General features: G+C 37.2%; 1 protein-coding gene across 3 annotated transcripts in view; it reads right to left on the bottom strand.

The window, feature by feature from the left end:
• rock2a (rho-associated, coiled-coil containing protein kinase 2a) overlaps positions 1 to 21,865 on the bottom strand; it is a 48,991-nt gene that overhangs the window by 1,621 nt on the left and 25,505 nt on the right. Inside the window, exons 2-32 of one of the 3 annotated variants that reach the window (XM_079855727.1) lie at positions 21,520 to 21,601; positions 20,402 to 20,502; positions 18,215 to 18,352; positions 16,954 to 17,214; positions 14,732 to 14,876; positions 14,500 to 14,638; positions 14,291 to 14,382; positions 13,963 to 14,122; positions 13,773 to 13,833; positions 13,530 to 13,541; positions 13,298 to 13,426; positions 12,848 to 13,075; positions 10,785 to 11,031; positions 10,595 to 10,701; positions 10,222 to 10,381; positions 9,758 to 9,918; positions 9,104 to 9,288; positions 8,888 to 8,957; positions 8,434 to 8,537; positions 8,008 to 8,194; positions 7,822 to 7,915; positions 7,364 to 7,458; positions 7,074 to 7,265; positions 6,815 to 6,983; positions 6,410 to 6,480; positions 5,062 to 5,150; positions 4,857 to 4,935; positions 4,469 to 4,724; positions 3,470 to 3,683; positions 1,515 to 1,769; positions 873 to 982 (exon numbers count right to left, since the gene is read on the bottom strand). In XM_079855727.1, the coding sequence (XP_079711853.1) occupies positions 898 to 982; positions 1,515 to 1,769; positions 3,470 to 3,683; positions 4,469 to 4,724; positions 4,857 to 4,935; positions 5,062 to 5,150; positions 6,410 to 6,480; positions 6,815 to 6,983; positions 7,074 to 7,265; positions 7,364 to 7,458; positions 7,822 to 7,915; positions 8,008 to 8,194; positions 8,434 to 8,537; positions 8,888 to 8,957; positions 9,104 to 9,288; positions 9,758 to 9,918; positions 10,222 to 10,381; positions 10,595 to 10,701; positions 10,785 to 11,031; positions 12,848 to 13,075; positions 13,298 to 13,426; positions 13,530 to 13,541; positions 13,773 to 13,833; positions 13,963 to 14,122; positions 14,291 to 14,382; positions 14,500 to 14,638; positions 14,732 to 14,876; positions 16,954 to 17,214; positions 18,215 to 18,352; positions 20,402 to 20,502; positions 21,520 to 21,601 (4,368 nt within the window). In that variant the 3' untranslated portion in view covers positions 873 to 897. The remainder of the gene's footprint in view (positions 1 to 872; positions 983 to 1,514; positions 1,770 to 3,469; positions 3,684 to 4,468; positions 4,725 to 4,856; positions 4,936 to 5,061; positions 5,151 to 6,409; positions 6,481 to 6,814; positions 6,984 to 7,073; positions 7,266 to 7,363; positions 7,459 to 7,821; positions 7,916 to 8,007; positions 8,195 to 8,433; positions 8,538 to 8,887; positions 8,958 to 9,103; positions 9,289 to 9,757; positions 9,919 to 10,221; positions 10,382 to 10,594; positions 10,702 to 10,784; positions 11,032 to 12,847; positions 13,076 to 13,297; positions 13,427 to 13,529; positions 13,542 to 13,772; positions 13,834 to 13,962; positions 14,123 to 14,290; positions 14,383 to 14,499; positions 14,639 to 14,731; positions 14,877 to 16,953; positions 17,215 to 18,214; positions 18,353 to 20,401; positions 20,503 to 21,519; positions 21,602 to 21,865) is intronic. The other 2 variants (XM_079855728.1, XM_079855729.1) reach the window with 2 other exon arrangements.

Raw genomic sequence — 21,865 nt, 5'->3', positions numbered from 1 at the left:
TGTACACTGTAATGAACTATAAGATAACAAACAGGTAAGATTTTAAAAAGTTTCATCTCAAATCAACATCTCTTATCCCCATAATTATTTATGTTGCAAAATGTCATGTAATAAGTGGTATGACTGTCGTACCGTATCCCTTAAATGTCCGTCTAGTTTGAACTTGCCGCGCTAGCAACTGCTTTCTCCGCAGAAGCTTTGCATTTAAAGAGCTAATAAAATATTTAAACTCAAATCAATATTTCATGTCTAATTATTTACTTATGTGGCAAGTAGTGAGTAATAAGAGGGATAATGTACATCCAGCCGGGTGTTATCTCAGAATAAACCCCTTCAGGCTGATGCCTGATCACCCTGTCGGGGTTAATTCTGAGATAACCAGCTGGACTTACATTATGCCTTGCATATACTACTGTTCATAGGATTTAGGGTAGTACGGTTTTAAGGAAATTAATACTTTTATTTACCAAGAAAACATGAAACTGATCAAAAGTGACTTTATTTCCTGAGCACCAAATCAGCGTATTAGAATGATTTCTGAAGGATCATGTGACTCTGAAGAGTGATGTTTTCTGAAAATTCAGCTTTGCCATCAGGAATAAATTGCATTTTAAAACATTCAGAAAATGTTTTAATAAAATATTATAAAAATATATTCTTTCAAAAACATTTAACTTTTGAATGGTATTTTTTTGGTAAATGGTTGATGTTAAAAAGTAAAATTACGCATCACAACATTATAATAGCATTATAATCTTATTAAATCACTAATGTTTTTAAAGATTAACAGCGTGTATTTGATGTCAATCTAAATGCAGCCTACGTAGGTGGCTTACAAGGTTTTGGAACAGAGCCTCTATGTAAGCGGTTACCCTGTTTCAACCCTAAACATGCTCCTCAGAAATTAAACGTGTGGTCATAATCTACATCATCCACGTCATCCAGAGCCCAGTGCCAGTCCTGAAGCTCCAAATCCAGAGGCCTGCAGGTGGAGGAGAGAGCATTCAGCCAAGCCTTCAGCAGTCTCCCCACAGTGAGGTAGTTTGCTAAGGTGAAGCTACACCTTTGCACATTAGAGGTAATTACTATAACTGAGCTAAACCACTTTACCACCGATCAAGGACTACTGAAGCTTTGAAACCTATACATCTGTATGCATTTGATGTTAAATATGCATTAAAGATGAAGATGTAAATCTCCTGATGCTTACTTTTAGTATTTTGCCTTTAAATTCAAATGTGACTATTCACAATTAAAAACCTGAGTTTGATGCAAAAGAGAAAAAGTGCTTTGTTAATACCCAAGCTGTCACCTTGCATCCCAAGTTACAAAAAGTAGCCCAGCGTAACACTGTTCAAGCTTTGCATCCGGTTAGCCATCATAAATGTTATTGTGCTAGTTAGGCACCGCAATTCAAACCATGAATGCTCTTGTATCTGAAGGATCCTAACGCTTTCTGCAATAAACAACACTTTCTCCATCCAACTTCCAGGTCGGTCGCGTTCTCCTCTCACCCAGTGCTGAACTGGTCTGAAGCACAGGGTCTGAGACCTTCATCTCTCTTGTCCATGTGCTCTTTGTGGCATTTGATCTGGCATCTCTGGCATTCCACAGCCAGAGGAGGTTTGAACATGTTCCACAGGGGTTTGGTACAGGCCTCACAGTTGGCAGGGAAGTGGTAGAATAAAGGGATAAACTCATGACCCTTGTGGTAGATGAAGCCAGATTTCTCCGCACATGCTGTTGGTTCCTTTACGTTGTGCACAAACCTGTGTATCATATAGTAGAGTAGCACTCTAGTGTGTAACCGGTTCCAAAGCTTCTGCATTGATTTTATGCATGGCCATCTTTGAATCAGACTTTACAGAACAAGATGTTAAAGGTACAGTTCACACAAAAATGAACGTGTAAATTGTCATCATTCACTCACTCTTGTGTTGTTCCACACTTGTAGGACTTTTATTTCTTCCATGCAACACAAAAAGATGCTATTTAACAAAATGTCCAAGTAGGGCTGTTTTATAGGGTTTGATAAAGTAGATTTGTAGGGTAAAATTTGGTCGTCCATAGTATTTGGATCAAATGCACAACAAAACAGTAAAAATACTGTAATTATATTCCACTACTTTTCTCAGTTTTGTTGTTTGTGTATTTTATTGAGAGGAAAGCGCACAGCACATATTTACATTTTCATCTAACCGTCGCTCTCAGCAGTGTGGGCGGCATCAGATGTGCAATAACAGTATATCGCTACTATGTTTTACCCCTAAACGAAGAACGAAAAAGAACTTCGCCATGAGTATATCGGGGCCTTTAGTGGTCGCTTGTTTAAGACGGTCAGTGAGTAAACCGCTCCGTGAGCCGAGCTGATAAATGTGGCACAGTTCAAACGAGCAGCTGTTTTGTTGCGCTTTTGTTGCGTTAGCCGTTAAATGCTTCTCATACGCAACATAAATGGCAGCGCTTACCTGTTTGGTTGGCACTGGCACCAGAGAGAAAGACTGCAACATTAGCATTAGCATTAGCAAAAGGACAAAAAAGTACTAAAAATCTTTAAAGTGTCATTTCCACAAAATGCTTTTAACAAAAAATACATAATTTAAAGCCAGGTTCACACTGTATGATTTTGGCCACGATTTGGCTGTCTGAGACAAATGCAAGATTTTTTTAATTTCTGAGATTCCTCTGATCCTGGGCCAAAATGTGAAGTCTTTGCTCGCTAGTTTGACATGTTCGCCATTAGCCGATTAATGACCATTGTGATCATATTTTACCTTCGAAAAAAGTTGAGGCACAATCTTACATTGTGGCTTCTCTTACGACAACCGTCAAATCAAAAACTATTAGGAGTGCAGAACTTGATGACGCAATTAGTGAGACAACAATAAACCACCAGTTGCTCCACACACGTCTTTGTTTTTTTTCCAAGGAAAGCCATGATTAAAATGAACGCTAGAGATTGTTTTTGTTTGCTAGCCGCCATTTCTGTCCCGCATGTAAACAGCTCACAGTCACAGAATCTGTCACGGATTGAAGATTAATAATCATGTAAAATTGAATAAGCGTAACTTTTAGAAAAAGTTTACACTAATGGAAATAAAATTATTCTAAAATCAGTTCAAAAGTGCTCTGTTCTGTTTTAAAAACATTTTGTAGTGTAGGTAAAAGTGGATTGGGCATTCTGCTAAACATCTCCTTTCGTGACATCCAGGAAATGACGTGAGGTTGAGTAAATGATGACAGTTTTTTTCATTTTTTAACAAACTGGTCTGAAAGGATCTGGTCACCAAGCATGAATGTAAACCAGGCCTTTATGTACTCCTCTTATGAACAACAATCTGGGCAATGTATTTGAACTGACACAGCATAAACTACATTTGCCACATGAAAACACAAGATAGAGCTGGACACAGCCACATAATTACCAAACTTTTGCATAAAAATGAGCATGTCAAGGCTTACTCCTCACCTGGGTTTGCCGGGAGGGATTTGTCGGCTGGGTCTCCTCATGGATTGACTGCTTTGTACTTTAGCAGGAACTCTGGGAGAGGAGCGGTGAGGGGCGTCTGGTGCTGGAGGTTTTTTGGGGATCTTCTTCATGAGCCGACTAACCCACTTCTGCTGGTCCTCCTGAGACAAGGCTAACAGCAGCAGGTTTTTAGCAGTAGACACGTCGTAGTTCACTGGGGGTGGAGAAAGCAAGCACAGAAGAGTCAAACTTGTGAATGGGACAAAAAACATGTTTTTGAAATGGTCTCTCAAATGCTTACCAAGGCTTGTAGTTTATTCAATCAAAAATACAGTAATGTTGTGAAATATTATTACGATTTAAAATAACTTTTATGTCATGACATTAAATGTCATTTATTCCTGTGAGAGCAAAGCTGAATTTTCAGCATCATTACTCCAGTCTTCAGCGTCACATGATCCTTCAGAAATCATTCTAATATGCTGGTTTGCTGCTCAAGAATAATTTCTTATTTTATCAATGTTGAAAACAGTTGTACTGCCTAATATTTCTGTGGAAAACACAATACATTTTTATTCTCAGGATTCTTTGATGAATAAAGTGTTCAAAAGAACAGAATTAATTTGAAGTAGAAATCTTTCGTAACATTATAAATGTAATACTGTCACTTTTGATCAATGTAATGTGTAACATTTTTAATACTTCCCACTTTCTCCATGACTTTTCCAGCCATGTTTGATGAATAAAGGACAAAAATGACTAAATAATTTTTTTTACACCATTTCACAGTACTTTTGCGCTCTCAAAATGTAATTTCTCCTTGAATAAATACTGTAAAAAGCTATATATGACTATATTCCCAGGTTTCCCAGGACCCAGGGAACCATACAGAATTATGTAAACAGAAATGGGTCATTTTAGTTTGAACATTTTAATACAACATTTACTTAAAATTCACTTAAAACCATTAAGGGTAGTAAGATGAGAGCCTCTTCTCACCTCTGCAGGGGGCGACGATTTCTTCTTTCTTGTCCATGTGGTCTTTGTGGCACTTGATGTGGCATCGTCTGCATTCCAGGGCTGGAGGTGGTTTGAACATGTTCCACAGGGGTTTGGTACAAGCTTCACAGTTAGTGGGAAAGTGGTACAGGGTAGGGATGAACTCATGACCCTTATGGCAAATGTAGCTGGACTTGTCCCCAGGAAGAGGTTCCTCTTGCTCTTTCTTGCTCTCACCCTCATTAGCATACAAGATCTGGAGGAACCAATGACAAGTGATAGCCGTCATCCTTATGGCCTTGTGGCGTATCTTATAAAACTTCAACAGATTTCAAGATTAAAGAAACCTTGATACCCTGCCTGTGGTATCTGTGGTGTGCCATTATACCTGAAATATTCTGGGGATCTCTTTGGCGTCAGCACGATAAACGTCCGTCTGAGTTACCGAACGCACATGGAAAAGTTTGCTGAAGAATACCAGAGAAATTAAGATAAAGAAAAGAAGACAGAGGACTCAAGTCAGTCAAAATGATACAGGACAAGACTGGGACATTTGATTTAAAGAAACGGATTTGAAGGGTGAAAGGACTCACTCTATGTCCAACACCATGTAAGGATTGGAAAGCTCTTTGTCCTGCTCGCTGTTGTAGAAGAGAATCTTCTTGCTGCTCACCACAACATACTAGAGGAGAGAGAAGAAACAAAAGACTCACTGAATCCTGCATGATGGGGTTGGATGGGATTTCAGATGCAGAAGTATCATGGAACTGTACAGTCTAGCACTGCAGCTCTAGTGGTTTAGCTCTGGTTCACAAAGACATTTGAGGTTTAGTCCTAGTTATTAGTATTCGTCATGTGGTTGCAGACAACATGAAATTGGCTAATTATTCATATCAAATCGGTTTATTTGATTCACTCACTATTATTTCAGTTTTCACTATCATTTTAAATAGTTTTAGTTAACGATAGGAACACTGACCACACATTTAATGACTAATTTACATTCCCATATACATCCACCCTGATGTCATAGCATTTAATTTAGATCTATTATGAAATGGTATATATGACATAATATATGATAATACAATGAAGACTACAGCAATAAGTTAAAAAGTTTAATACATTTGCATCTTGGTTCTACTATTATTTGTTAATTTTGTTTATATAGTAGATTGACTCTTTGTAGTTAATTGTCTTATTTTCTTTGACTTTTATTTGTTTTGAATAATCTGGGAAAAAATGTAAGCACTGATTACTTTATTGATTGGTCCATTTTGATGTCATGTTAATGTTAATACAGGGTTCCTGCACATTTTCCAGATTGAAATTCCCAAACCTCTCTGTAGAATTTTCAGACCATATTTAACATTAATGGTTTTTTCAGCATTATTTTTTGTATATAATACAGTCAACTGTAAATATTTTATTTTCCGTTTTTTTTTTTTTTTTTTCATTGCTTTTCAAGTGATAACACACTTAAATGTTGAGAAGAAACATTAAACGCTTTAACCTGCGTATATTAACCTTGGACACATCGGTTTGATACTGCAGTCATAGTTTGATATTGCATGATCACCAAACAGCAAAGTACAGTCTGATTGAGGTGATTGTTTGCTCCTTTATCTGTTGCTGGTTTGAGTGGCACACGCACATTCGTTCAAAAGAGACGGTCCCGTTTATAATAAAGACTAACAGTTTCGCGCAGTGAAATTGTGTGCCTTGAATTCATTCAGTTGTGATCGACAATCACTAAACTTGTGTAATGAAAACACACCGCTGGTACGATACATTTATTTTTAGAAATTGTTAATTATAATTTTTATAAACTGAATAGGGGCAATAGTCTGGAAAATATTTTTCCATACTTACCCAGACCTGGACATTTTTTAGCATCATAGCATTCTTTAAAAAATGCAATACGCTTATCTAAAAACGTACCTTCTTTTCCCACCCAAAGCGTTTGGTGTTGTTCCTTACTGGTAGAGACAGCCAGCCCTCCAGTCTGATCTCTGTACAACAGAGAGGAAGACATGTATAATAAAACAGAGCAGCTTTATAAAAACACACCAGAGAAAAAGCCTGCCATGATGTCCAGTCAAGTCTTAAGAGGTCAAAAGGTCATGCACTGAATGCCATGCAGGTCACCTTTGGGCTCAGGCTCTGCAGTGAAGTGAAGGGTGAAAGTTGAACTGAATATCGGAGTAAAACTAAGCAGAAACAAGGGAGGGTGACAGAACAATGTGGAGAAAAACAAAAAGAGGAATGTGAATAAAAGAAAAAGCTATGAAAGAATAGAGAGGGACAACAGAATGAAAAGAAGTTTGTAAAAGACCTTAACCGTACCTGGTAGTGACTCGTCAATGTCCATGTCTGGGCCGCTGCTCATACTGGCCGAGTCGAGCGACTGGACGTTGAGAGAGTTCAACAGGCCGCGCAGCTGCTCAATATCACTGTCTTTACTGTCGAGAGCCATCTGCAGCTCCACACGCACCTGAGACTCGTCCGCCAATTGCTGCAGGAAATAAAAGGAGAGTAAGAAACGAGTATTCTGGCTGCCTGTGGAGCAGTGTGGCATTCTTCAGACACTGAATAGTGGTCATACTGCTTGCATGTCGTTGATTTCTCTCTGGTATTTGATGATGGTGCTGTTGAGTTTCTCCCTCTCAGAACGAAGCTCCAGCTGCAACTTCCTGTTTTCTTTCTCCTTCCTCCTCACGTCTGTATCATTTCCACGGCGACTGCCTCCACCTCTGACCTCCTTTCTGTTCATGATCTCTGCCAGCTTGTTCACCGCCTGATAGATAGAAAAGAGAAAAATAAGTAACGGAGCAAATCTGAGTTTGAAATCGGACTCAAATTGAGTTTGATTTAATAATTTGCTCAAAGGTATACCTGTGTTTTGAGAGTTCTCTCTGACTGCAGCTGTTTCTCAAGGGCCAGTTTCACTTGAGTGATGGACTGCTCTTCATTCTTCAGATTCTGCAGGTCTGAAAATCAAATTTTACAGAGTTACAGCGAAATCCCCAACAGGTTTCCTCTGACTATCATGAGTTTGCTAAGGATGATGAGGGTCAATGCTTGTTCCATGCAAATGGCATACAAAAATATGTGGAAAAGAGCTTGAGATTTCAAAAATCAGAGAAAAATTAACAGGTATGTGCACTGAATATCTTAAATATGCTACTGAAGCTGTGGAAATGTTAAATTACTCCTGTGTAAACAGCTCTGAAAATGCAAATGTTTAAATTTCTTATTAAATATTTGAAAATATTACTTTGAAATTATGTAAAAAATATAATTATAAAATTATTATACAATATACATAGATGTCAACATATTCTGCCACTTACAGTCTTGTGCCTCCTTTAGCTTGTTGTTGAGCTCTTCCTTCTCATTGGCCAGGTTTGCAACATCATTTGTCAATGTGCGATTAGCTTCCTCCAACTGTATAGAGATGGGACAGTTAAACCCAACAAGTTCCTCAACTAAATGTGACCTCTGTGAATGGCTTATAGCTGAAATGCAGTGTAACTCACAGAGGTGATGGTGGTGTCTTTTTCAGCGAGCTCCTGTCTGTGTCTGGCCATCATCTCTTTGATCTCCAGCTCCTTCATGATCTTCTCCTTCTCCAGGTCGGAATACTGCTCCTCCGCAATGGAGCGTGCCAGTTGCTCGGAGTCGGCTTTCGTTAGTGTGATCTCCAACTGGGCCGCAAGAGAATCCCTGAAAAAGAGACAACAGAAAAAAAAGGTACATAGAAATTAAACTGACATACACGTTTAGACTTTAAATTAGCAGTGCGATAAAAAAAAGTTATGTTTTCTGGCATTTTGACCCAGAAATGTTATATATATATATATATATATGTTGTAATGCATATTTTTGGAAAATTCAGTGGATTAAAAACTTATTTTGTACACTAGGCTGTGATTTGTCTGCTTGTAATTGGATATAAATCTCACCTTTCCTCCTGTAACTCCTGTAGATTCTGCTGCATGTCTTTATAGAGTTTATTTTTCTCCTCACACTCTTCCTTCAGCTCCCGCACCTGTGTCTTATACAGCGTCTACACACACACACATGTTGGGTTTCCATGTTTTATGGGAATTTTCCATAGACATAATGATTTTTATATTGTAGAAACTGTATATTATATCCCCTAACCCCTAAATAACCCTTACATAAAATTGTCTGCATTTGTACATTTTCAAAAAACATAATCCTATTTGATTTATAAGCTCTTTTACTCCTGGCAACCAAAACGATCACCACACACACACACACACAATTACCATACACTCACAATCACCACACACACACACACATATACACACACTCAAACAAACACACACACAATCTTGTTAGACCTTTGAGTATTCGCTTTTTTCTGCAAGGGAAAGAGTTTAGACTTCTTACGGAGAAATACTGCTCTGCCTCCAACTGATCCTGCAGTTCCTTCATCTGTCCATCCGAATCCTGGCGCTCCCTAGAAACGCAGATGGAAAATGATCCAATATATGAATGATTTGAATATTTTTGTAAAAAACATAAGAAAGGTTCTCAGCCACCAGCTATTAAGATGTGTCTTTGTGTGTACTATAAAATAAGTTTGTATGCGTGTGTGTTGCATACTTGCGCAGCTCCATGTTTTGTTTTTCCAGGCTGCGTTTGATTTCCAGCAGATGGTTGATCTCCTGTTTGAGCTGTTTCTCTGATGTTCGGAGGGTGCTGAGCTGCTGGTTTTGAACTTTCAGGTCATTCTGAGTCAAAGTGCGTTTCTGAACTTCTTGCTCAATCTTCAGACTAAAATTCTTCACCTAGACAAAGAGTAAGATCAGGAGAATCTGTAGATCTGTGTACTTCATTCCTGTGATACCAAAGCTGAATTTTCAGTAGAAATTACTCCAGTTTTGCGTGTCACATGATCACTCAGAAACCATTCTAATATGCTGATTTGTTGCTCAAGAAAAAATTCTTATCATTCTTAACATCTTATTATTTTTTTGAAACCATAATATATTTTCAGGATTCTTTGATAAATAGAAAGTTCAGAAGAACAGCATTTATTTGAAATAGAAATCTCTTGTAAAATTATAAATGTCTTTACTTTCACTTTTGACAAATGCTTTCTGAATAAAAGCATACATTTCAATGAAGAAACAAAAAACTTAATAAATGCAAAATACATATTGCAAAATGCAATAATAGACATTTATGGCCAGTAAATTTTCTTAATTAACTGGCCATTGGCAGGTGTAGCAAAAAGACATGAATACACTGCAGTACCTCTTCTGTGAGTCTCTCTTTATGTCGCCGCAGTTCCTCTAGTTTCTGCAGTGACTGTTTATAATCACAGTCGAGCATAGAGTTCTTCTTCTCCAGTTCTAACACCCTGTTCTCCACACGCAGTTTAGAGGAATGTTCCTCCTGCAGCTTTTGTTCCAGCTCTAGATGAACACACAAAAACAGACATGTTAACCAGCAATAAAATCCTGTAATGTTTACAAAAATCAGCAATACATCCTTTAATCAATTCTCCTATGTAACTCTGGTCTTGTCTCCCCTAATCTAAACCAACATCTTTTGTACTACACCCTTCAAAATGCACTTGACGGTCATGCACTATTCTTAAAATGGTCTTCAAAGGTCTTCAATTTGTGTAAACTGCCTGTTTTAATAAGGAAATACGCCAATACAGGAAAGAAAACTACATTCAGAATTTGTTTCATAGGATCACTTAGCTCTCATACCCTTCACAGCCTCAGATTTTGCTCCTTCAATGGACTCGCTGATCTTGCTCTTGTCGGCAAGTCGAGCTTTTGTGGCCTTGTGTGCCGCCTCCTCCTGCTCCAAACCCTGCTGCAACACCTTCAGCTTATAGGTCATGTCAATCTGGTTATTGCTCTTCTCCTATTGGGCACACACACACACACACAGATATTAGAAGAGGGGCTGAACATAAAATGCCATAATAAGAGAGAGTAAACACCAGTACATCAACTTCATAGCTTTCGAAGTAGTGAATGCTGGGGGGTACAAATGACGTTTGAATCCACAACCATAGCCTATAATGAGTCACAACAAGGGAGCGAATGAGTATGAGAAAAAAAAGTATGTGTTTACCTTCTCCAGGTCTGTTAGCTTCTCCTGAAGTTGCCTCTTCTCCATCTCAGCTTTAGATAGGGCTTGTCTCACCTGTTTCACTTCCTCCTCCAAACCAGAGATTCGTGCTATGAATAAGAGGTGGACTGTAAATGAACACTGTTGCGTGTGAATTGATATGATACTTCCAAAAGAAGGGATCCACACTTACCCAGTAGATCAGAGATGGTCTCAGAGCCCTGGGTGTGCTCTCGTTTCTCTGAGTCCAGCGCTGCCTGCAGGCTGATGTTCTCTCTCTCCAGCGTGAGCTTGCTGTTCTCCAGCATGCAGCATTTGTCCTGCAGTTCTCTCGCATGAGCGTCCAGCTGCTGCAGCTGTTTGGAGCTCTCTGTCTGAGCTTTACGCAGCCGTGTAGCCGCATCAGATTCTGCCCGCAGTAACGCATTCGCCTCATCCAGCTGCCAGAGAGACACACTGGTTTGTCATAGAGAAATGACAGTGTGCTACTAGGATCATTCTGTTACTTTATAACACATGAAAAAGACAAATAGCGACAGGTTTCTCCAGGAATACAGACCCATAATTCTGGGAACTTCACTTTTAAGAAACCAAATGTTGCTTTTAACAGACACTGTATTAATTTGATTTAAGACTATGCAACAGAATGTCACAAAAGAATGAAATATTCACATAAATCTTTTGTGAATACATTCTTGAATGAATTACTTGTCATTCAAACCATAAAAAAAAAATACCAAACAAACAAACAAATAAATATTTATGCATAAAACACACATTTTATATATTATATACACTACAGTTCAATAGTTTGGGATCGGTAACATTTTTAAAACGTTTTTGAAAGAAAACATTTATTTAATCAAATACAGTAAAAATAGTAATATTGTGAAATATTATAACAATTTAAAACAACAACATTTTAATATTTAAATAACTGTTTTCCATTCAAAATATTTTAAAATGTAATTTCTTCCTGTGATGTTCAAAGCTGTATTTTCAGGATCATTACTCCAGTCTTCAGAAATCATTATAATATGCTGATTTGCAGCTCAAGAAACGTTCCTTATTATTATCAATGTTGAAAACAGTGCTGAATAGATTTATCAATTTAATACATCTTTGTTCAATAACAGTATTTTAAAGTAATTTCTTAAAAAAAAAAAAAAAAAAAAAAAAAAAAAAGGCCCCCAAACTTTTGAACAGTAGCATGTACAATATAATGTATGAGTCAAAACTGGCTAAGGGTTAATAATGGAACAACAGTTTTAAAAAGTGATTTTTTCCACAATTATTTAAAACATGATCTGCATTTCCATGGGTTTAAATAAAAGATGTGTTATGAGAGAATAAAACAACTTCAAAACCACTTCTTTCCTGGTAAAAAAAAAAAATACACATAATTACTTGATTTTCCAAATGTAACATTTTTGACAAGCCAAACATTGTCTCTTGAGTAACATGTAATTTGTTCAAGCCATGAAATAAACTTCATTCAGTAAAATAATTCATGGAACTTCACAAAAAGCATTTAGAACGTCTCCAGCACATTTTATAATTACCCAAAAATCAAACATAGTTCACCCCTCACGCACATTATCACGTCCGTCAAAAACTCTGTCTGGCTGTCGGTTGGAATATTAGAACTAACATAACACACTCGTGGGCATCAATCACTTCACTGAATACTTGCCGGCTAAGAAATAATTATTACCTTACGATCCATCTGTTTTCAAATCCACATCATTTGAATATCACGACATCGATGTCTGTCAAAAAAATAACGTGCACAATACATGGTAGTATTTACGAGAAGCAGAGGTCCAGGGAGTACACGCATTTCCTGGAAAACCCACACTACCGGATGTTTTGAATGCGTTATCACTTTCCGAGAAGAGGGTGAAAATGGCAGCCTGAGCGGCTTCAACATGCTGTCTGTCAGAGATGATAACGTACCCAATACATGATACATAATTGACTTTCATAAGCAAAGATTTGGGAAGTTTGATCATTATCTTCTCAGGTTAAGGCAATCAGTTTTCCATGATTTGTTACATTTCTCATGACATTGCTGGTTGCGAAGAGATTTACACACACCTTAAATCTAATCCAAGTTATAACACTTTAACAAATGAAGCCACTCTGATCATCTTCAAAAGATTTGATAATCAAGACCATATGCTCTTGAATTATGAACCTGAATGACAGAGATAGCAAGTTTTCTGGATGTGATAGGCTCTCCTCAAACCCACAAACCTGTTTCTGCAAATGGATGTTTTTCTCGTTGGAGATGTGCGAGTTCTGGTTTTTCTTCTTCATTTCATCCAGCTGATCCCTCAGACTGTTCACTTCATTTTCCAGGCAGCGTTTGCGGTCGGCTTCACTCTCGGCTCTGCGGTGACTCTCTACGCTCTTGTGCTGCAGGAGAGCTTTCTCTCTCTCCAGCTGTCTCAGAGATGTCTCCAACACTTTTCTGCCATTTATCTATAAACACATGTGCAAAGCACCAATGCCATGTAAATGTAAATGTAAACATCCACAAACACACAAATAAAAACATTGTCAAACAGACTGAACCCTGGCAGTTGAACATCCATATCCATTTGGACCAGAGAACTGCATGTATGTCGTGATTGATGCAGTAAGATCACTGTATATTCCTACACACAACTTTGCTGAAGTTCCAGAGATGAGACACCCACTCACCTCTTCATCGAGCTCTTTGGTGATCTTTTCTAGGCGGCTGAAGTTGCTTCTGAATTTTTGCTCCAGCTCATCTTTGGCCTGCATTTCAATATTGAGCTGCTCTTCTAGAGAATGAAGTTTCTTCTGGAGCTGGGTGGAAAATAAAGCGATCTTTATTTAATGTCATCAGTCTCTTAAAATAATAAATTACCTAATAAGTTGTGTATTAAGCAGAGAGACTGTGAGCACTTACTGCTAAATTGTCCTGTGGGTAAAAAAAAAGAAAGAAAAAAAGAATGAAAAGATTAGTTACAACCAAAGTCGCAAGAAGCACTAATCAGTTTAGTCCTGCCTCCAAAAAGCTTCAGGTTTATTCCAAGTCTAATATGAAGTCTCTATCCAGAGTCTACTGTATGAGGTAAATCCAGTCTCTAAAGACCATAAAGCAGTTAAATTAAAATAAGCTGACGAAGGTAGGAATGTATCCATGTCGTACCTCTCTCTTAGATACTGGGAGATCATTTTTCATTGCTGAACTGTTAACAGCATTCAACAACCTGCACAAAAACACACCAGATTATCTGTGACAGTTCATATCAACTGGTTTTGCTTCAGAACATCAAGTGGAGATCCAACACCAAGAAATAGTTTAGTGTATAGAATTGACAAAAAGAGAAATCTCTTACTGGTCTTCTTTAAAGTAGGTGAACCCCACGAAGGGAAGCTGATTGCCAACGAAGGCTTTGGGTGTAGGAAAGGTCTCCACTTCTCCTTTATCCTCCTCTATCTCATCAAAATTACTGGTGTCTATGTCACTGCTCAGCTCTGGAACCACAGGGGCTGCAGCTGGGGAGAGAACAGGGAAAAAACGGTTCTGTGTGTGTGTTTTTTTTAACAGCTGAGGTAAAGGGTGCTAATAGTAGAGATTCTATTTCAGTGCAGTGTGAAATGTGTATGCATGTATTTGAATTCTAAAATCTGTGGTAAAGTGCGGGAAGCAGGTGCTTTACTCACTCTCTCTAATGGTGCTGAAGGTCCACTGGTCGTTTCTAAAGAAAGGATTTCTTTTAATTTCTTCTACGCCATTTCGGCCCAGGCGAATCTCCCTACCAAATGCAAACATCCACAAACACAAAAAAAGACAGAACCCTGGCAGTTGAACATCCATATCCATAAAGACCAGAGAACTGCATGTACGTCGATCTGTGCATGTAAAAGGTCACCTGTCAGTTAGGAAGGCACAGATGATGTTTTTGGCTTCTTGAGAGATCTCAACGTCATCAGGGAAGTTAAGAGAATTCTTATGGTCCATAATCTTACTGTAGGTCCCCACCAAAGAATCGGCATAGAACGGTGTATCACCTACACACACACACACACACACATTTAGCTCATTTAATAAACCAATACAACAGATGTATAATTTAGACAAACTCACACAAACTCCTGACTCACCAACCAACATCTCATAGATAAATACTCCCACCGACCACCAGTCACACTCGCGTCCGTAGTATCCGTCCCCTCCCTGAGACTTGAGAACCTCCGGCGAGATGTAATCAGGGGTTCCAACCGCAGTGTCACAATGAACCATCCCCGTCTATAAGCAATCAACCAATCTATGGGTTAAAGGATGCCATCTATGTCTATCTATATCTATAAACTCTACGCAGCAATATAAACAATGTATAATAGTGTTCACATTGAACCTGTGTGAATTTTTAAAAATATTCAAATTCATATTTTTTTCCCCTGAGTGTGTAGTTCTGCTTCTGTACTGTAGATGGCACTGTAATATCACACAAACTGTATGTCCAGCCTTGGCACTCATGGGCAGGGGCAGAATTCAACCAGGAATATTTTGGGGGGTGGGGGGGCTGGGCAATAAAAGTGACAGAAATGGCTCAAATATGTAAAAAGTGGGACAAACAACATGTCCTTGTAGTGAATTTCATATACTGGAATGTTATATAACATTTGATGCATTTCATAACATTCTATTCTAGGCCTATCTAGTTTGAGCTCAGTGCCCCTGCAGACACAGTAGCTATGAAGTATATACCATCTCAGAGTTCATTGTTGTTGAATGAATAGCTAATGTGTAATGTAGTAACATGTAATGTGGTTCATATGTAAAAAAAAAAAAAAAAAGGCAAAAAAAAAAAAAACCCGCTAAAATCAGCCGTGAAACGCTAAAGGTGAATAACAATCTAAGACTTAATACAGCAAATATATTAACATCCACTGATGATATACAGAAGAGATCTCTGCAGACTAACAGAGCAACCAGACAATGATTTCAAATGTATCCTAGCAAAATTTATTATAACTTATTTATTTATAATATTTATTAAATGTAATTATAATTCTGCACATTTAAGGCTACTTTTGTATGTGATGTAGTGGTAGTTTAGGACAGTGGTTCTGAGGGCTCAGCAAACTTCCATGGGGGCCACAGGATGACTTGAGTCAATAAATTATTAAGTAAGTTGATAAATTATTATTAATACATTAAAATAATCTAACTCTAAATTAAAATTCTAAAAAATATTTGTTACACTATTTCGATAGTCCACTTTAGACATTCTACTCAGAGTATTAGTAGACTGTTAGGTTTGGGTTAGTAGAATAAATTGACATTTTAGTTGCAATGTTACAAATGTCATCAAAATAGAAAGTGTAAAAGTGTAAGCAGATATTAAAGGGTTTGTTCACTCAAAAAATGAAAATTCTGTCATTAATTACTCGCCCTCATGTCGTTCCAAACCCTTAAGATTTTCGTTCCTCTTCGGAACACAAATAAAGATATTTTCGATGAAATCTGAGAGCTTTCGGTCCCTCCATTGACAGCTACACAAATGACACTTTGATGCTTCAAAAAGTCCATGAAGAGATCATAAAACTAATCCATTTGAACAGCTGTTTAGTATGGTTTAGTAAAGAGACTTGCCCGCTTTATATGAAGAACAGATTCAATTTGGGCTTTTATATTCACATATAAACATTCATCAACTCACATCAGTTTGTGGTAAACGGAAGCTCAAGCATGTTAGCTTGACGTGCGAGAACCAATGAGGTTCATTCTTGTGTTACGAGCTTCCGCAAGAGGTTTGTTCTCGCACGTCAAGCAGGTTTGGTTGAGCTTCTGTTTATGTTCGCTGATCAATGTTAATATGTGAATAAAAGCCTAAATTCAATCTGTTCATCATTTAAAGTGATAGTCTCTTCAGAAAATTTTGACTAATTCGCTCAATTCATATGGATTAAATTTACGATCGCTTTATGAACTTTTTGAAACATCAATGTCAAAGTAATTAATGACAGAATTCTCATTTTAGGGTGAACGATCCCTTTAATCTTTAATCAACATAAACTGAGCATTTTTAAAGTAAAACAGCTTTTTAGCCCCAGTATGACCCTAAACCTCTGAAACCACCTAAGGTCTTCCTCATTCAGAGATAAAGGAATGAGAGGAAGGCTCAGTCCCTTAAGTTTGGACAAGAACTGGCATGTGCTCAAGGTATTTATCATGCAATTACATCCAGGAGCGAGCTAGAAATCCCTGCGCTCAGGGTGAAATACTTGGTCAGAAGCTGACCAGAGAGAGTCTGTAGTTTTGACAAGAGCCTGTGAACAACTGAAATTTTTGTTTTGCAATAACTGGTTGACCCCCTCACCCCATCCATTTTCATGCAGGTCCCAAAGTCGGCAAGTTTGAGGTGTCCGTAGCGGTCCAGCAGCATGTTGTCTGGTTTGACGTCTCGGTGAATAAAGCCCATGGAATGAATAGCGTCCAAAGCCAACACAACCTCGGCAGTGTAGAACTTTGCCCACTTCTCTGGAACGTCGTATGTGCTGGTGAGATTGACTAGATCTCCTCCTGGCATGTATTCCATTACCATGTAGAGAGAACGGTCATCCTGGAAAGCACAGCACAGCTGAGGAGAAGAGGAGAAAGAATAGAGGGGGAGGAAAAAAAGAAAATATGTGTTTATTTATCTCTGTAGTCTGACATTGTGTATGTGCTCAAGCTAGAGATGCACTGGCATAATATTTCTGGTCCAATAGATAGCACATAATTTCACTTTTAACATTTTAACTTGAGCAGCTAGCTAATAAAAAAAAAAAAAAAAAAAAAAAACTCAAGTGAAACAAAATAGTTGTTAATTAAAAGCTTAAAATCTGAATGACTGACTGACTCTTAAATAATGCTTTTAAATTTGCTGAAAAACAAAGCATCCTGTTTCATTATTTAAATATGATCAAGATAATCATTAGAAATCAGTAAAAAAAAAAAAAGACTACTGTTTTGGGTCGGTAAACATTTTTTTTTTTTTTTTTTATGTTTTTGAAAGAAGCCTCATGTTCACCATGGCTGCATTTATTTGATTAAAAATACTGTGAAACAGGTAATGTTGGGGATATTAATACAATTCAATAACTATTTTCTATGTTAATTTATTTTAAAATGAAATGTATTACTGTGACAGCAAAGTGGAATTCTCTTTATATTACATGATTTCTTTCTAAAATATTTCTAATATGCTGATTTGGTGCTCAATAAACATTTATTATTATCATCAATGTTTAAAACAGTTGTGCTGTAAATGTATTTTCTAGGCTTCTTTGTAACAATGCAAAAGACTTTACTGTCACTTTTAAACAATTTAATGTGTCCTTGCTGAATTAAAGTATAAAATAAAATAAAATAAAATCTAACAGACTCCAAACTTTTGAATGGTAGTGTACACACATATTGGATAGTCATGTGATATTTAATGTTTGGAAAGAGCACATTCGTTTTACGCACATCAAACCATTGAGAGTATTTGTATATGAAAAAACCACTGCTGCACATTTAAGGCTTGCGTACACACACAGGACAAGTTTGTGAGAAAAAAAAGAACAAAAAAAAAACTAGATGTCAGCACATCATACCTGTACGACCCATGGGCTGTCGGCAAATGCCATGATGTCACGTTCCTCCCAGAAGAAGGCAGAATCTGAGCGTTTGATCATTTCAAACTTGCTGAGCACCTTCATTGCGTACACCTTCTGAGAGGCCTTATGCCTAACCTACACAAACACATCATAACAAAAAACACATCACATACCTTCTGTGAGACTTAGGCTAATTCATTACTAACACACTCATGAACCAACATTTTCAATTTCTGTCAGATATTGTGCATCGCATCCCAAAACAATTTAAAAATACCACCAATGAACACTCTGTGAGAGGCTGTTTTGCCTTCCACACAGACAGCCAAATTTTAAAGCACCCTCTGTTGTTGTGCTTTAGGTTCAGTGCACCCACACAGCCCCTATCAGACAACTGACAGAGGAGAATACTGGGTAATCATGTTGTTTGTGTCTGCAGGCTTGTTCAGACTCATCCCACTGCATCTCTCCCCTGACTTTCACAAACACACACCCAGAGTGACGACACAATACAAAACTACACATGGTCTCTCCGTTGTTTATACATCTGACATGTAAATATACAATTACATGGGGTCATTTAACAGGGAGCACACAGAACTGCTTGCAGCATTTGGTATAACACATACATACAGACAATTACACACTACATTTATTTAAAGTGTGGCAGCTAATAGATTAAATAATTGCAATTAATATGTGGTTAACAATTCAAACCTGCTCATATTTTCCTTAATATGTATATTGTGCTTTCAAAATGTGATGGATACAGCAGCATATAATTTTCTATTAATGCCACAGATTGATTTAACAGTATAACTTATGTGTGCTTTTATACAATTACTGAGTTTTGATCATTTAATCACATCATACAAAGACTCTCTAATGTATTTTACCAGGGTATCTGTAGGTTTTTTTTTTATATAATCAAATTTAAGGCTTTTAAGACCTGCACAAATAAAATTAATAATGTATGCATAGGAGGACAATGTCTATGGTAATATCCTAAACCATAAAATGACTGTAAAAGCCACAATAATTGACTTTGAAATGATTGAACTTTAATTATAGGTCAAGAACAGGTTTGGACAAAAACAAAAAGTTTTATAAAATAATAAAACAGCCCTTTAAACAATTCTATGCATATGTATATATATATGTGTGTGTGTGTGTATATATTATATATATATATATATATGCACATTTGCTTCTTTTTGATCCACCAGTTATCAACACTGTGTAAAAATACGGGTCGATTTTGCTGTGAGCTGAATGAAAATGCAAATCATTAGCCTGTAGAAAGTGCAACAGAGACATGTATTTACTTTGAACATTTAATTAAATCATAGCCTTTTGAAGTTTATTAATCAATCAAATTAAGCCATATCGCGATATAGTTTTTTCCATCACCACATTTAGGACCTCTTGAAATGATAATTAAGAATTTTCTTGTCCCATTTAAAATATTTAAGAATTTTAATGGCCTTACATTTGTTCAAACTGAATTTAAGTTATTTTAAAGGACCCGCGGGGACCCTGTTTTACTTCCGTTAAAAGTCCCATCTAGGTCTGATCTATAAATAAATAGCCTTAGCACTAATTTACTCATAAACTAGCTAAAGGATTATGACATCAGACAGAAGAGAAAGATACAGTTGGAATGTCAAATGAGGTAAATTAACTGTTAAATTTAACAACATTTAACATATTTATTCTTGTAAGTTCTCTTAAAGAGAACCGGAAGAATCACCATGAACTGGAAGTTGTGACCGACTTCAGTGTTGTGACGTATTTTCCAAGTGAAACGGAATATTGAAGGAGAAAAATACAGGCCATGGCGTGTTTTTTCCCCACTAAGAACTGATTAGATCTAGAAAAGTGGGCGTTCCGTTCAGCTCGCTGTCAAAGCTCACAGAAGACCATTGGAGGGGATGTTCAAACTGACGTCATCAGAGAAGGAAGACCAATCCAGTGGGGAAGTACATTTTCAGATTTCGATCAAAGATTACAAAGACAAAAAATGTTTTTTTTGTGTGTGAATCAACTTGCACGGATTAATTGTTCATAACAAGACTAGTAATTTGCACTAACAAAGTAAATAGGGTCCCTTTTGATTTAATATCAACACATATACTTTTGAATGCACATACATATCCTGAAATTATCTCACAAAAACACACTCACCAACTGGACTTCTCCGAATGCTCCTCTACCGATCACCTTCACTCGGTCAAAATCCTCTGGCTTCATCTGCAGCTCCCTCGTTTGGCCCATGACCTTCTCATCTGTACACAGAACACATCAAAAATCACATTTCCTTGGTCATGTCATGATTGAAGAACTAGTTTTCTGGTGATCTGTCAGGTTTGTAAATGGTAATGATAGTTACTACTGTACAAAGTACCTGAAGTGTTTTCAAATATGTATGAGTAAATTCTGTGTACATCTCATTTGCTATCATTAAATCATACTAAATTATATTATTTTCATATTATCTTATACACAAACACATTTGATATAATGGAAACCTACGGCCATAATGGTTTCTAGATATAGCCATTGGCAACTGAAAACCCCATAATGCTCTACCACTTCTAAACAATGCCCAACAAAAAAACCCTCACACATTTTCAGTATATATTGTAAAGCTTAGTAGTTATTCATTAAAATATTGAGGACATCGACATCAACAACAGGAATGACAATTATCAAAGGCCAGTAGAGAGGGTACACAGTCTGGATGAGAGGACTGTTGAGTCACACTCTCTCATCCAAACCACACAGTATAACATCCATACAGCCCTATGGTCTCCATGACAACAAGCAAAGTCAGGAACAAAATCGGGACAGAATGTGATAATTAGTGAAAATTTTAACAGCGCATAAATAGAGCAAACAGACACAGATGCGTTCACACAGGCACTGAATTTAAACAAATATCAAAGATCACTTATGACAACAAACTGAATATTAAAGTCATTCATTCAAACCGCTTTTACACGTTTTGTTGTCTGTTCAGAATCGTGGGAGAATCTCCATCCTCAATTTATCCCAAATCGTGCAGCTCTAGTATGTGTTGACAGTTCATTATTTATGTGATGAGCTTCAGTGTTTTAAAGTGAGGGGCCCAAATTAGGAAGAGCCACTCAAAACATTTCAATTCATATAAATGCTGTTGACGCTGTAGCAGGAAGCAGCCTCATTGTAAAACATGATGCCACCATTAAGTATTTCCTTTACCCACAGAATAACACAGAACAACAATCAGAGAAAATCTAGGTCTCTTAAAAGCAGATACTCACATCTGTTCAAGAAGGTCTCAATGTTCTTATTTTTACGTAAGGCCGGAGAGTCCAGATCTAAAACCAGGGCATTCATGGAGTCCTGAAACAGAAACACAAACACTTTGAGTGAAACATTAAAATAATGGCCTCCATGCAAATAATATTCATGCAAAATGAACATGTCTGTTTTTCTTAGAAATTGATTCCATCCATTTTCACAATGCTTCTCTTTTATTTTGACCTTTGTCAAACACCATACCTAATGCTAAAATTGTTGCTTGCTGCCTGATGCACTTTCATTATCGATTTGGCCATTTGGCCAATTTTCAGGGTAGCATAACAGATAGTGGTTCATTTGCTCCTG

This window comes from Squalius cephalus (assembly GCF_949319135.1).
Source record: "Squalius cephalus genome assembly, chromosome: 21".
Classification (NCBI taxonomy): Eukaryota; Metazoa; Chordata; class Actinopteri; order Cypriniformes; family Leuciscidae; genus Squalius; species Squalius cephalus.
Note: the sequence above shows the minus strand (reverse complement) of the source record. Positions and strands in the feature narration are given on the sequence as shown.